Consider the following 16,587-nt stretch of genomic DNA (forward strand, 5'->3'; position numbering starts at 1 on the left):
GAAAAGGCCTGCAGTCCAGAAAAATTAATAGAAAATAATTCTGGGTGTCAATTCAGACAAGACCTGTTAAATGGTTTTCTCATAACAATTCACTATGCTACCGGTAAGAGCAAATGGTTGTTCAGTTTTCAAGCTGTTTGAGCATTAGGCTGCCCAAGAAATTGCCATCTATATGGCTGAAATGTTTAGAGGCTGATTTGTCTTCCTCTAGTCCAGGACACTATCCTTATTCTAGTTCCCTCCAGTTATTTGGAAATTGTGGGAGTTGAACTTAACACATCTGAAGGAATACAATGGGAAAGTCTACTCTAGGTTCAGGGTTTTCTCAGTTGTGAAATGTTTTGCCCTATATATCACTAGTTGACTAAAAAAATTCAATCTTGCATATTATTCGCAGAAAATATATCCATCATGGATGCGAAGCAAAACTATAAATAGTTCTAACTTAGGTATTGCTTGTTTGGACTGTTTTTTCCCCCCAACCATCTTATGTGACTGAGTTGATTGTGGAATTCTGAAAAGAAAATCTATACTTAAGCATCATTCATCCATAAATTGATGCATATCATTTGGGATATGTATACTCTGCATGATTCATGGACATGTTTCTTTGTATTCTCCTGAAGATCAGAATGGTACAAATGATGACGTGGCTTTATAATCTCACTTTTAGCTACTGTCATATTAGTCATTCCTTTAGTGCCTCTCTGTCATTATAACCTGCCATAAGATCATCTAAATAGTATTTTCCCTATTTAGCCATGATTAACATTCTGATTTCTGCATCTGTAGATCCTTTATCAATTGCATACAATGAAGAATTGGGTCAGTTAAAACACCAAGCCTATTGGCATATACAAACAAGCTCCAATCAATGAATCATGCAGAGTTGAGTCAATTAGCTCTCTTTTGTGAGTTGATACTTCAGGCTTACACTATCCTTAGTAGTCTGATCTATTTGCAGCATGTTATGTGTGCACTGTTGAATTAGTCACTTTTACATTTTAATTGAAGATATGCCTACAAAATATTGCATTACCTATTCTAAAATGGTTTCACCATTTATTGACTTCATAATCTAGGAGGTGTTGTTGACTTATTTGGCAATATATGTAAAGCTTGCAAGATCCCCCCCCCCCCTTTAATTAAATTGTGTTTCAATGGTTATATTGAAAGAGATGGGAATGTGCCAGTTATAATGCCTATTTATTAAAATCTAAGTAGCTGCAATGGGAGTGTGTTGAGAGAATTTATTTTTTATTTTTTAAAAAACCAGATATTTCAATGAGTTCTTTTTTTCCCTTCTCTATCCTTCTCTTCTCCTTTCCCCTCCCTTTTCCCAAGCTTCTATGCAGATTTTGGCCCTCTCAATCTGGCAATGATTTACAGATACTGTTGCAAGCTAAATAAAAAATTAAAGGTAACATCTAATAGTTCGGTCATTCTCAGTTTCTTTATAAAATGTTAGAGGGAGTGAACATTCTTTTCTATTTGTCGTGTTTGCACTTTTTTATTATTTGTATACTCCCCACCCAGAAGAAATAATAAAATCAAGATTTACAGTATTTGGGCACTGTAGTTACTCTACTGAAGGAGAATATGTTTGCCAAAAGAGTGGGAAAATACATGATCAGTTTTAGATTTTATTTCAGAGTATCAATAATTTTGAATTCATAATGTGGATAATGATTAAAGGGAGAATTGTAAAGTTATAAAACTTGAAGTCCTAGTTACCAGGAGCAGAAGAAACGTATTGAGAAACTGTTGGATCTCTTCCCTGGAATACATTGGAGTCGTTGGTTATCAATATCTGCTTTTAGTTACAGAAGGAAATTTCTTTAGTATATTTTTAACAGCTTATGCATATTCATAGTTATTCACATTCTTGAATATTTTAGTCAACTTATTATGTAAAGTATACTGAAAATACAGTTCTTATATTTTATGGAAATGTACTTTAATGTATAAATAAATTGCTGGAATGAAATCTGTTCCCATTTCATGATCCCTCTGAAAATGAAATAGTTTTTGGTTGCTATGTTTGTTTTAATCAGTTGTGTCATAATACAAATAAATAGCTTGTAATTTCTCTCTCTTTTTTTATTGTAAATAGTCACATGCAACAGCTGACAGAGCTGCATGGTAACTAGCCAGTTATTTTCATGTGTGAAAGTAGTATCCATAGTGTCAGTAATAATTGACACTATTGCAATATGTGGCATTGTAAAAACCACTAGAACTTCTAAAATCACCAAACATAATTCAAACTATTTTTCAGATGTTTTATGCAGCATTGAATTGCTTACTATTAATCTATTAAAATATAATTTATATTAAAAATATCAAAAGTACTTCATATTATTGTGTAACAATATATTTTAATTCAGTTTTTGAAATTCCATTGAAATATGAACATCTTTTATTCAACATACAGCTGTAGTTTTAAGATTTTCAGCTGAAGAGTTATTAGTATGGAATTCAAAAATATTGCCTAATTCTTGAATTCTGTTATTCAAATTACTCTGCAAAACTTGGTTTCATAGTAATTATGCTTTCAGTGATCTAGTATTCTGGCCTTTTTATAGATACACACCTTTAGGAATATAATCCCTGTATGTTCTAGATTATGTCAGTATGTGTCTGTCCCTTTCCTGCTGTAAATGAATAATGATTTATCACAGGCAGGAAAGTAATTAATGCATCTTAAACCACTTTGTAAATTAGTTGGACGTTAAATCAGCAAAGTTGAGAAACATTGCTCTATAGTAATTTCATTCTACAATTGAGTCAAAAATGCTGAACGAACCAATCACTGAAGCATGCTGGAACCTTCTAAATTATTTCATTAAGCTAGTTTAAAATTTTGTTTCTTAAATTTTTTGCTCTCAGGATACCTTCCCAATTTTAAAAATTATGAATGAAATAATGTTTATTTGTATGGATTATATTTATTAATATTTGCCATAAAAATGTAAATTGATACATTTGAAGACTATTTGGAATCATTACATGGAATTATATAAAAATAATAATAAATGCATTAGGTATTAACATAAATAAAAAATTTGTCAAAAGGTGCTAATAACATAAAAAATGAGAAAAATGATGTTTTAAATTTTTACAAATGTCTTTAATATGCAGCAAATAATTCCAATTATGGTGAATTCCCGAGAGGGTCTTAGGGGGCCCCTAGGGGTCTTTGGACTATACTTAAAGGAACATAACTTAAAATATTAATTTGAATGTTCATTTTTTTTCTCTTGCTGTCCTTTTGTAATATATAAGAATCCACATTCTCTTTTTATAGTGCATGTTGTCATGGAACGACTTCTTAAATGTAGCAGCTCTGCATCTGACTATTTAAATTGTATTTGGAATATTTACATTCATTAATATATCTAATATCCAGGGATTACAATTATAATTCTGTTCATTTCTTGATAGTCTTTTACCATGTTAAGGAAGAAGATTGTTCATTATTGTGGTTCGGATCAGAAAAAGCAAGCCAATGCAGCCTTCCTCATGGGCTGCTACACAGTAAGTATTTTAACATCTTAAACTGGCAAGGTTCGCAAATTTGACTTCTATTCGGTGTCAGAATTGGAAATAACTTTCAGCTTATTTCCTTTTTTACATAGTAAATGAGTAGAAACATATTCTTCTATGTTTAAAGATTGAAGAGTTGTGTTGTGCATTTTCTTTCATCAAGGGCACTTCAGTATAAATTCTCTAGATGTCACATAGAGGGAACTTACTTAAGTAAAACAAAAATTAAATTAAAAACAACTCTGTGAAATGGCAATCACAAAGTGGACTCAATTTGAGTGACAGATAGTAAAGAAGGGGGGAGGCTTGTTTGAAAACAAGAGTAGGGTCCAAAAAATGCCCCTAAACAAACAAAAAAAGCTAAACCCCATTATAATGAGCATACCAGGGACTAGAAAAAGTGGGAGAAAATGATCCATTTGGTTTCATGGCTCACTACTTTATGATATTCATTGTTTTAAAAAATGACATACAGTAGAACCTGTGGTAACAAACGCTTCTGACCACAACCAAATCGGGTTCTGACCTAATAGGGTTCCAAGTTTGGAATTGCAGCTTTAATTTCCATCTTTATTCATTATACCCACTCCTTATTTAGCCACAGTTACTAATCATTTTCAAATACATTATAATAAATGACAACAAAAATTTGTTCTTTTGACCAATTCAGACATTTAGAATCAATTTTCCTGTGCCTGACAAGGAACGTTTTCAGTGTAAGACTGATTTAGTTCTGATTAGTTTCAGTTTTGGGCCAAAGATGAGCCAGTGGAAGGGTTCTAATCAGCACAGCTCACTATAGGAGAAACTATTTGAAAGATCCCAGTAGTAACCAGTGATTTTTACTCTCTTTCTCGGTCAGGAGTTTGCTTAGCAACCACTTCACTTAATGGCAAAGTCACTAAAATGCTATCTGAGGAGAGGATGTAGTTATAATTTTTATATAAAAGGTATTTTCATTCATGTAATAAAGGAATCAATCAATGAGGACAAGGTGGAAAAGTGACTGGGCTCCTAATCTGCAAGTTTATCCTTTCACATGTTATCTGTACATGTTAAAGTATGCTTGCTTTATGAAGAGTAAGTGACATGATCCATTGATTCTGATCTGGTTATCCAAAAATAAAAGTCCTTATGAAAGTGACAGTCCTTCCTATTCTTCATAGCATTTGGAATTGTGATTTAATATTTTTCATAAAATCATTGTGCTATTTCTGTATTTGTTAATAGTGCACAAAAATCTGTTTTAAGTCAGTCTTTAGGATCCAGGATAATAGGCATAATTATTTTCTCCTATGCATGAGGGTGGATGAGTGTCATGGCTTTGAAGACTATGCCTGAGAGCCATATGGTCAATGTGCTTTGTTCAACTAACAGATTATCACTGTGCAGTGTAACACAGTTTTTATTCAGAGAATCACACTTGTTTATTTAATTGTCGTCAGGTACACATTGTCGTCAGGTACACATTCTTTTAATCCAATTTAGTTACTGCTAGCAACTGGAAAGGAAGGCATAATCCATTTTTTATTAATTATTTTTGGGCTCAGTGCTTGATCTATAACATCATAATACCACCTAAGGGGCCAGTTTTGACTGATTTGGGTGGATTGTAAGATTTAAATAGCAGAAACTACACTATCATAAAACTATTTTTTACATGATCTGGGAATGCTCTGGGGCTTCGTTAGTGACAGCGGCAAGCAACCAATGTGCCATTACTTGTCATCTCCAATTTACAGCATTCAACATTGTCAAACTTGATTTATCATTATGTTGTTATAACAGAAGAATGTGGATAAAATCATATTTATTAACACAAGTATAGCCTCATCTGTTTTCATTACAATTCCAAATGTATCTTTACTGCAGATTTATCTGAATTAATATTCTAAAAGGAATTTAAATATTTAGTTTACACAATTACTTATTCCAAAAATAATAAGATAGTTTAATCAAACTAATTATTATTGATATAAATTAAGTGTACAGTTGCTAACATGAAAACTTCAGTTGCAGTTTTTTTAGAGATTTTTCTACTCTTGTGCACACAATGAAATGCCTTTACTAGGATATGTAATATATGTATTATGAGATACAAAATGTTACCCATGTATGTAATCGTAAACAAAATTACTGAAAGCCAGTAGTTTTATTCATATAAAATATCTTCATGTTTGTTTGATGATTGAGAATATAATTAAAAACTTACAATTTTCTTGCTTATATAAAAATTATTATGATATACAATGTCTTTCAATCTAATAGGAATTTTCAACAGATTTATTTCCTCCTATAATGTGAGTGTGAGAGAGAGAGAGAAAGAGAAGGAGGGAGGGAAGGAGAGAGATTTCAGTTGATCTGGTCTTTTCAAGTTGAAAACCCAAATGCCTTGAGCAGATTATACAGGATGAGAATGAATAGTCTGCATTATATTTTATTTTCAAATTGGCTCGTACCCTTAAGAATGAAAATAGTTGTATTTAATGTGGAGAGATTCATATTGCTCAATGCTAAATTCCTTTTTCAAAGAACTTGTTATGGTTGTTAATAGCCTTTCTGTTCTAGTCTCCACTAGGGTTTGAAATTGTATTAGATATTTCTAGAGGACATGCTAAAAATATTTAGTAAGATTTCAAGGCATATTAAATATGAAGAGTTATAATAGCTTTCTACTTGATGTGACAATTCTTAAGCATTATTACAATGCAAGTTCTTGTGTTAATTAACTGGGTTACTATAGCTTAGAATTTAATGTATCTAGTAGCTATCATCAGAATATTAATATTTTCAAGCATCCGTAATGTGTTACAGTAAATGCATTTTTCTAATGGTTATTATATTCCTTAAAATGTAATTGACAAAATATTTTCAAATTTTACAGTGCATTGCAATTCTGAAATGTATTTTTAATCTTAGAAATAAATTTATTTACAAAGTTGTCCTATGTAACACAATTCAGACAAAGTTAGAAAAGCTTTCAGGTCAGTGACTCTTTATCTGTTTAATTGGTTTTGGGACCCAGTTGAGAATGGAATGTGCAAGCTTGGGCAAAGAAGAGGAAGCCTAAAATGTTCTTTTTCATAACTTTATAAATAACACTTTCTGAAAATGTGTACTGTACACTGAATCAAGAGATTGCTGCTTGCTTCTTCTGCTCCATCAAGGTTATGAAATGTTGTAAGAACAGATTTTTGTCTTTATGATTGTTTTTCATCTGGTGATATACCTATTTTTATTTTTTTGTTAAATCCTGTCAAGTCTTTTACTTTCCTACCATATTCAGTAAGAATTTCAAACACACAGAATGATTAGCTATGTAAAGTTCTGTAGCAGAAGAAAGAGGTGTTTGAAATAACATAAAAAGATTGCAACATTTCTTAAGATCCTATAGATGTTCTTAGTAAACTGGTTTTTAGTCTTTTGTAATAATTTCTCATCTCTACATGCCTGCTTATTTCACTTCTTATATGCCAAGCTGTATTGAAGTAATTAGAATATATAACGGTGGAATTGTGCTGTTGGAAAAGCATGTAGGAAATGCTGAGGAAATGAAATAGCAATTAGAAATAAGATTAATCCAGTGTTTCTGCTTTGCTTAACTAAAGATTAATATGCCAATTTTGTTTTAAAAGGGAGCACTGTGTGGGAAGAAACACATTCATATTATCATACTAAACTTCTGCAGTAGGTGCTTTCAATCTACTAATACAAGGATTAACACAGAATGTCCTTTCTTCTGTTTCCTTTATGTGTCTTAAATTAGAAATAGCTTCTATATGTCGTGTCCTTCTTTCTTTGTCTTCTGCCTCCATCTCACTTCTTCTTTCCCAACCCTGCATTAACTTAGTAACAGTGTTTCTTTTTCTCAGGCTTGGCACTAATTATGTTTGGAGGGCTACCGTTCTTGGGTCCTACTCCCCAAGAATTGCTGTAATTCAGGTGATCTTCTCCAGGACTCATCTCTGTGTACTTTATTTTCTCATCTTCTTCCTTCAGGGTAAGCAGTTTCCTTCACCCCTTGTGCTCCCTCTCCCTTTTTTTTCTAAAAATCCTTCCTAGGTTTCAACATTTCTAGTTGTAACCCTGTTATAGATGACGCTGTTGAAGCAGACACATCATCTCTGATGTAGCTTTCAAACATGCAACTTCTTTCCCATTAGTATTTTGAAACTAGATGAAATTATGGTAAATATATGACAGTAAAATCAGTTTTAATTTCTAGGTTAATGCATAAAACGTAATGCCAGAAGTATGTTTCATGTTCAGTGTGTAGATTTTCATAGGCATTTCCTTATTTTATTTTTAAAAAATGTGTTCTTCAGATTTTATGTGGCTGCTGGTATTTTTCTTTTGCTTTGTATAATCTCCTTCTCTTTGAGTGTGTACTTCATACAGTATTCTTGTGTGTATTTTATCCAAGAGATCATATATTACCTTATCTTTATCCTATATTAGATGTCAAGGTTTACTTTCCACTGTACATAAGGCCTTTTTTTCTCTCTCTCTTTCACCGGTTTAAGAAATTTCTGCTGCCTTTAATTTTGCATTGTCAGTTCATAAGTTTTATTTATGCATTGGTTAGGATTATGATTTTGTAGCTACAGAGTCTTTAAAAAATCTTTTATGAAAAGATACATTTTAAATAAAAAATATAAACTGCTGGAGACTTGAAAACTACCCTAAGACTATTTGTTTTTTCTAAAAATGTGCTTAACCTTACAGGTCTCCCTCTCTTCCAAACTTCGTGACAGCTGTTTTAACTTTGATTCAACTTCATTGCATGTTTTCAACCAGAAAATATGAGTAACCGATTTGTATGTGTTCGATAAATAAGCTACTTTTGATGCTGCAGACATGCTGTTACCCAACTGTTAACCTAGTTAAGAATGTTTCCTTCCTTCCTTTATTTGAGTTCAGGAAACTTCCTTCACAATAATTCAGTGTTAACATCTCCATCAATATTAATAGTAATTGAACTGGAAGAATTCACTCCTAGGTTGGGGAAGAGAAAATGAAATCCATGACCTGTTCTTAATTTTTTTTCCCAACATGATTGCAGCCAGCTCTATTGTGCCTTTATTGAATCTTCGAATAAATGTCAGAGGAAAATAAGGACTTCTTTCCTTGGTACTACTCAGTGAGAATTGCAAATATATATAGATTTGTGTTGCAGGTTAATCCAGTGTGTTATCGCAAAATGTATTTTGCACGTTGATACTATTAACACTTAGTTGTTGGGGGGAGGGGGGAAACTGAATATCAATGATTGTCAATGATTTATTTGGTGGAATCCATTCCTCTAAACTAAGGGGCATGGTGGCTCAGTGGCTAAGATGCTGAGCTTGTCGATCAAAAAGGTCAATGGTTCGAATCACTAGTGCCGCGTAACAGAGTGAGCTCCTGTTACTTATCCCAGCTTCTGCCAACCTAGCAGTTTGAAAGCATGTAAAATGCAAATAGAAAAATAGGGACCACCTTTGGTGGGAAGATAACAGCATTCCATGTGCCTTCGGTGTTGAGTCATGCCAGCCACATGCCCCCGGAGACATTTTCGGACAGAGCTGGCTCTTCAGCTTTGAAACGAAGATGAGCACTGCTCCCTAGAGTCAGGAACGATTAGCACATATGTGTGAGGTGAACACTTACCTTACTCCTCTAAAGCATTGTTACAATTAAATAAATATGAATTAATCAGTTTCCAGGAAGGCGACTGAGAACGTAGGGATGAAACAACTTCTTCAATAAATATTAGTTTACAAATATTTATTTATTAGTAAACATTTAGCTTTAAATGTTTTCTTTTTGTAAAAGGTATAAAACAATGGTTATTTTTTAAAAAAAAAAACATTTCAAAGAAGTTACCGTAATTGTTGAAATTATTCCAGTTATAATACATGTCTTTCTGGATTTATAAGTAGACCTTGGGTTACACTAATTTATTCAGTCACCATTCTAAGTTATGACAGCATTAAACAAAGGGATTTAGAACCATTGTAGCACACCCATGATCACATGAACAAAATTTAGCACATAGCAATAGCAATTATATATCTCTAAGCCACGGTTGTCAAGTTTGCCACGTCACATGACCTTTCGTGACTTTTCCCCTTTGCAGAGCTAGGGTAAGCGTGGCCTATGCGTGACACATCCGCCCTGCAGACGCCAGTTTGACACCCCTGATCTGAGCAGTTGACAGACTCAGCATATTTCCCACAACAATCTGGCTCCTCATTTTACCAACCTCAGAAGGATGGAAGGCTGAGTCAATCTTGAATTGATCAATCCTGGCAGTGGAATGCAGAGTTAGTCTGCAATACTGCACTCTAACCACTGCGCCACTATGGCTACACATGTTGTGTCTTCCTTCCCAGGTTTCTTGAGCTCGAGTCACTCAAACCATACCAAAGCACCCATTCCTCAACTCATGCACTGCCTGCACTGGGTCTCAGAGCCTTCTCCAGTCGCCCACATTGTACTTTAAGGCCGTATTGCTTCGCGATGGCAATCCTAGTCCCAATTGCAGTCAAAAATCGAAGATTCCTTTTATGCACTGTACTATTCTTTCATATTTTCTTAACAGTAAATCTCCTCTACCTTCCTTTCAGAAACTATAATCCTCCTTGCAGAACTAAGAGGAGAGTTTTTTGTTTGCTACCTTTCTACTTCTGTCTGTTTAAAATTAGTTTACTGTTTTTTAAAAGTAAAATCCAGGGAGCAAATTTTCTTAATTGCATCCATGGCATTTGCCTAAGTGCAGGCTATAGTACCACTTGGTACAGCTTTTCTTGTCTCTAAGGGAAAAAAGCATAAGGTTGCGTTTTGCAAGTTAATTGCATTTATCCAGCACGGTAAATACAGCAAGATTGAGCAACATCTTTGTCTATTTTGCACCTGGCAGGAAAAGGAACAGCAAACATAATTTCATTACAGCCTGTTATATGTGAATATATGCATTCACATTCTTCCTGCATACAGATTGCTCAAAATTTGTTGTGGAGAATAGGAGTTATTTTTCTGTAGAAAGACCAAAAGTATGAAAATGATACTCCGTACAAGCTTGCAAGCGATGATATTTCTTATGAAAAATACAACATTCTGAAGAAAACATAATTAAGCATTATACCAGGCATGTCCAACCCATGGCCCTGGGCAGCTTAAGTAATGCAAACTCACAAAATCATAAATTTTTAAAATATTATTTTTAGTGATGTTAATTAACTATATTGGTCAAAGATAATTCCTCTTCAAGCAATTCTGCCCAGGTAAGCCAAACATTTTGACACCCAGGCACCATAAATTTAATGGCTTTGTATAAATTTTCTAGGACAGAGGTGAGAAACGATGGCCCCTATATGACTTGTGGGCTTCAACTCCCAAGAATTTCTGAGCCCGTAAGAATTCTGGGCATTGAAGTCCAGAGGGGCTATTATTCCCCACCCCTATTGTAGAATGTTGCAATGTACCTCTGGTACTTCAGGGGATAAGAAGGCAATTATAAAAACTGCCATCTTAGAAAGCATCACTTTTTCTTAGAACTTTGTCAAATTTAAATGCTACCTTTGTTTCAAGAATTCAAGTGATATATTGTACATAGTGTTTCCTGCATCTTTTCCCCCAGTGTGTAAGATAGGTCAAAGAATGTGACTGGCTCAAAGTCACCCAGTGAGCTGTCCAGATGAAGTTATTTCCCGTTTCTAATGCAGCACTTTATTACACCATACGAATTCTTCATTTATGCTCCCACTGGTTCCAACATTAAAACCACTAATTCTAACAGAATTAACAAAAGGATTATCAAGTAGTTTTGGGTAGAGCAGGGGAACATATCATTTCTGAGCTATAGCCAATGAATGGAAATACAAGTAGTCCTTGCTTAATGACAGTAATTGAGATTGGAATCTCTGTCATTAAGCAATGCAGTCATAAAGTGCAACATCACATGACCCTACCACTTAACAGCAACACTGCCGGGTTACTGTTAATAACTGAGGACTTCCTATGATAGCAACTTCTGACTTCCTGCTGCTTCCCCATTCACTTTGCTTGTGGGAAGCCAGCAGGGAAGGCCACAAATTGTGTCTGTGGGATGTTGCAGCAGTCAGAAATCCAGGCCAACTGCCAGACACCCTTGTCACAGTCATATGGTCACAAGGGCAATTTGACAGCCAAAACTTTGAAGACTGACCAAGAGTACCACTTGCTAACCCGAGTTTGAATGGTTGCTGAATGAGTGGTCATTTAATGAGGACTACCTGTAGAGTACAATTGAAATGGAAGTATATTTTCTTTTCATTTTAGGACAGCCTTCTTAATCTAGTCTTGAAACTTTTATCTGGGAGGTCAAGTGAAACTATTAGTTTTGAAATTGGGTGTTTAGAAATGGTGCTAAATGTTATTTTATAAAACATTTCCCCATTTTATATGAATGCGCATCTGCTTGTACGAAGTGTTTTACTTAATGTATATCTTCCTCATATTTGAAATTCAAATTTAACATTTTGTAGTTATCAGTTTGGCTTTTCAGAGCAGTTTCTAATTACTAAGGGCTTTTTAAAAAGCTTACATTAACTACATTAATTAACACGGCATGTGAATTTCCTCTTCAAGGTTTGTGGTAATAGCTAGTTGTGCTCATGAGAATGTAGCATCTATTCATCAAGAGATTTGGATGTTCTTGAAACAGGACCTGCAATTTTAATCTGTGTAATGGATAATTACTTTGTGTACAGCTATATTGTCTTGAGGATGCTAATTGGATAATAAAGAGTTGCAGCCATAGAATTATGTTTCACCTATAATTTTAGTCTTTACTTCATCTCCTAGGAGAACATTGTCAGTTTGGGAGACAGAAATTTTGTATTATTTAGTTCTTAGAATGTTTTTAGTTTAAAATTGGGGTTGAAATTTATTAGAAATTGCTAATCATTGAGGGGTCTTTTTTCATTTTTTAACTATCAGAGTAGGTATATGTGTATTTTATTAGTTATTACTGTTAACAGTTACAATTAAATGGGTGATCTGAATACCTGGGTTGATGAGGAGTGATTAAATCACAGTACAATGTTAAGTTTTTAAGATGTTGCCAGAAGTCTTCTGTTTATTGTTCTATTAAATAAACAATACAGATAAAATTTTTTTAGGCCTGGTGGGAGTTCTGTGTAACCATTGTGCTAAAATGATATGGTATGAGTATGATGCAGTTCCTCTTGAGTATTGAGGTATTGGTAAAAGCAATTTGTCTAAAATAGTTCCCAAATGGTTATATTAATAGTAACTGTATAACTACAACCCTAGATCTGGCTACCTAAGTGCCAGAATGTTGTCGTGCTTCTTTAAACATTGATTTAATAATTCTTACTCATGTATGAAATATATGACCTTTTGAATCATGCTATATGGCTTATGTTATGAAGCAAATGTTACAATGAAGGCATAACTAATTTTGAATTGTAGATTTTCTACAGTGGCTCTGTATGGAACTTGAAAAGTACTCACACTTGTATGACATTTTGTTCAGTTTCTCTTACCTTATCACTGACTTCATGTTGGCTAGTATGTTTCATTTTTCAGTTCTATTCTCAAACTCTGTGTCTCATTTGTTTAGCAGGTAAAAATACTAGATAATTTAATAATGGATTCCTTAAAACTTCTGTAAGAATGTTTTCCCTTTCTTTCTTGAAACAGATAATATACCTTAGAGAATCTCCGGAAAGTGTGTACAGGCATTTACTATTTGGGAATGTTTCATATCTTCCATTCAGGTAAATAAAAGCATGCAATTGAACAGTGTCTACTTAAAAAAAACATTATACTGATCTCCTAACCCTTTGGAATATGTAAATTGGTATTTTCTATCTTGACAATTTTAAAATAAGTGGACTTTCATCTCCTAGTATACTTACCCCTGTCTATGTTAGGATTAGGCAGTTGAAGTCCAAATAATATTAAGGCTTTCTGTATGGCTACATTTCTTATTCTGCAGTTGACTAGCATAATGAATGAGGAAAATGTAAGCCATTGTTTCAAAATGACTTGTTGCTATAAAGTAAGTGATGATTTATTTGGCAACCCTCTTAGCACCTCATATTAAATTTAAAAAGTATCAAATACATTGTGACTTTATGTAATACCCAAACTCAGATCCATAAAAAGAGAGATTCTCTGTTCTCAGAGAAGGGAATGGGGTAGGAAAAGGAAAAGAGGAGTAGATATGGATTCTTAATATTACTATTGAGGCTATTAAATCTGTTCTCTTACTGATGAAATTGGTTTGGATAATGGAAAAGACTGTTGGGACTGCTTGTCAAGATGATAGATGGTGTCCATTCTCTCTCTCTCTCTCTCTCTCTCTCTGTCTCTCTCTCTCTTTCTCTCTCTCTCTCTCTCTCTCTCTCTCTCTCTCCTCCCCCCCCCCCCACATCTTGGTGGAATGGAATTTGTTTCTTGTGTTTGGATCAGCAGCCTTAAAATGCCATGTGATAGAAATTATGCCCATCGTGTGCTGTTTCAGTGCTGTGGCTATTTCATGTGACAGATTTTATCAGTTTAACAACTTTATTTATAAGCCCTCACTAGCATAATACGTTGGTGTAAATAGAATCTGGAAAAGCAATAAATAGATGCTAAAGAACTGGAGAACATCTGGTGGTTTTTTAGTCCTTACTAGACCACGTAGTGCTGATGTAGTGAAAATGGGTATACAGAAATATAGGCAAATGAGAAACATCAGCTATTTTGTCTTGCAAACTGAATTTGAGCTCATACATGTATTCCTCACAGGGATGCTGCATTTGGTACCTGTACTTTTCATCTAACTCTGCTTGACTGTTTCCAGGCAATAAATAAGGTTAGTATGTTAGTATGATTGTTATTTATTTAAACTTTTTGGAATCCGAAGGAAATTTAATCTCTGAAACTAGATAAACCAGAGAAATAAGTTAAAACAAGTTCCAATAGTGAGTATGCAAGAAGACTCTCAAGAATTCTTTGGTTTCCTTTCTATGTTATACCATTCATGCATTTTGACCTTCAAGATTGGCTGCTTGTTTATGTTAACTTGAGCGGTGAAAGCTTCATTATAAAGCGACCGTATTTTTCAGAGTATAAGATGCACCTTTTTCCCTCAAAAAAGAGGGTGAAAATTTGGGTGCGTCTCATACACTGAATACAGCATTTTTGGCCTCCTGAAACCCCGCCCCCCTTTGCAAAAATGGCCGTGCATAGCCTTTGGGGGCTTCCAAAGTTCTCCTGGGGACTGGGGAGGGCAGAAATGAGCAAAAAATGGGATGTTTTTTGCTCATCCCCCCCCCCCCCGAGCACTCTACAAGCTTCCTAAAGGCTGTGCATGCCTTTTTTTTTTTTTTGACAAAAAATGGATGTTTTCACAAAAAAACAGACTGTTTTTGGGAAGTCTGCAGAGTGCAAAAACTTCTTTTTATTTGCCTCTTCAAAATCTTGGTGCGTCTTATATTCTGAAAAATACAGTAAGTAGCATTTAAGCAGTAATAACTGTTATGTGGTGCTTTTTAAGCATTAGCAATAGCAATAGCAGTTAGACTTATATACCACTTCATAGGGCTTTCAGCCCTCTCTAAGCGGTTTACAGAGTCAGCATATTGCCCCCAACAATCCGGGTCCTCATTTTACCCACCTCGGAAGGATGGAAGGCTGAATCAACCCTGAGCCGGTGAGATTTGAACAGCCGAACTGCCAAACTAGCAGTCAGCTGAAGTAGCCTGCAGTACTGCACTCTAACCACTGCGCCACCTCGGCTCATAAGTATTCAAAGTTTCTAGCTTGAATATGTTGAATTTGAACTTACCATGTCTGCTAGTTTATAGAGGTTGTGCTGCTAATTTAGAAGGTTTCTGGTAGGAATGTTTAAATCAAATCAGTTACTATGCTGATGATTGGTAAATAAAGTGTTTAGAAAGAATGTTTATCATCAACTCTACTGGATTTTTACATGTTAAATTCATTTCTTATGGATTATAGGCATTGCAGTATGGCTTTCTTGATTTCAATACGTTTGATGTAAATGAATATGAGCATTATGAAGTAAGTATCATTCACTTTTTTTAGTAATTACTTACAGTTACTATTGAGACTATTTTTGCATAAAATTGGCACTTTTATTTACATCACTTGAATGTTTCAAAATAAATTTAAATGGAGGTAGAAAAAATAAGTAACGAAACTTAATTTAAAATTGTCACATTACTATGCGAAGTGGCTTTTCAGCTAAGATTAAAAGCGTGATAGCATGTGGTCTATAATCCCAGATGAAATTGAGAGTATATATTCTTATATACAACAAGACCTTTATATTAAAAATCCTTTCTCCTTTGTTTTGTTCACTAAAACAGGTAGATTGAATGCTATATATCAGAAATGAAGTTTAAAAAAATGTGTTATTTCTTAACAGAGAGCAGAAAATGGAGACTTCAACTGGATAATACCCAAAAAAATCATGGCCTTCAGTGGACCTCACTCAAGAAGTAGAATTGAAAATGGTATGTTTAAATTATAAAGAATTTTATGACATTCCATAGGAAACTACCAGATACAGAATTGAACTGTTGGTCAATCTGGTAGTTGCGGCTGCCTTATTTTTACCCCAGGATATTCCCTTATCAGATTGAATGTTTGTGGAGAAAAACACCTTTGTATAGATTTGGATGCTCTTTTACCAATGAGTTGTATCTGACATATTTTTCTGCATTTGTTTTTTTCCTTCAAGGGTATCCACATCATGCTCCTGAAGCCTATTTTCCATACTTCAGAAGACATAATGTTACCACTGTAATCCGCCTGAATAAGAAGATGTATGACGCTAGAAGATTTAAAGATGGAGGGTTTGACCATTATGATCTCTTCTTTGCTGATGGAAGCATACCTAATGATGCTATCATCAAAGCATTTCTGAATATTTGTGAGAATGCTGAAGGTGCTATAGCAGTTCATTGCAAAGGTATTAAAGTGATGAATTCAGATCATTAATGTCTCATTGCTTATAATTGTGTTCATAAAATGCCTTAG

At 34.2% G+C, this 16,587-nt stretch overlaps 1 protein-coding gene across 12 annotated transcripts in view; it reads left to right on the top strand.

Moving 5' to 3' along the window:
- The window catches only part of CDC14B (cell division cycle 14B), a 55,360-nt gene that overhangs the window by 24,291 nt on the left and 14,482 nt on the right, over window positions 1–16,587 (top strand). For all 12 annotated transcript variants that reach the window (XR_015696706.1, XR_015696705.1, XR_015696704.1 and 9 more), the window contains exons 3-9: window positions 1,345–1,420; window positions 3,445–3,537; window positions 13,234–13,310; window positions 14,329–14,395; window positions 15,544–15,606; window positions 15,974–16,061; window positions 16,289–16,519. Coding sequence is in view for 7 of the 12 variants with exons in the window: in XM_087715914.1 (XP_087572040.1) it covers window positions 1,345–1,420; window positions 3,445–3,537; window positions 13,234–13,310; window positions 14,329–14,395; window positions 15,544–15,606; window positions 15,974–16,061; window positions 16,289–16,519 (695 nt within the window). In the remaining 5 variants the exon portion in view is untranslated. The remainder of the gene's footprint in view (window positions 1–1,344; window positions 1,421–3,444; window positions 3,538–13,233; window positions 13,311–14,328; window positions 14,396–15,543; window positions 15,607–15,973; window positions 16,062–16,288; window positions 16,520–16,587) is intronic.

This window comes from Thamnophis sirtalis, unplaced genomic scaffold (genome assembly GCF_051295495.1).
Source record: "Thamnophis sirtalis isolate CommonGarterSnake01/CBP01778 unplaced genomic scaffold, rThaSir2_p1.2 scaffold_5, whole genome shotgun sequence".
Taxonomy (NCBI): Eukaryota; Metazoa; Chordata; class Lepidosauria; order Squamata; family Natricidae; genus Thamnophis; species Thamnophis sirtalis.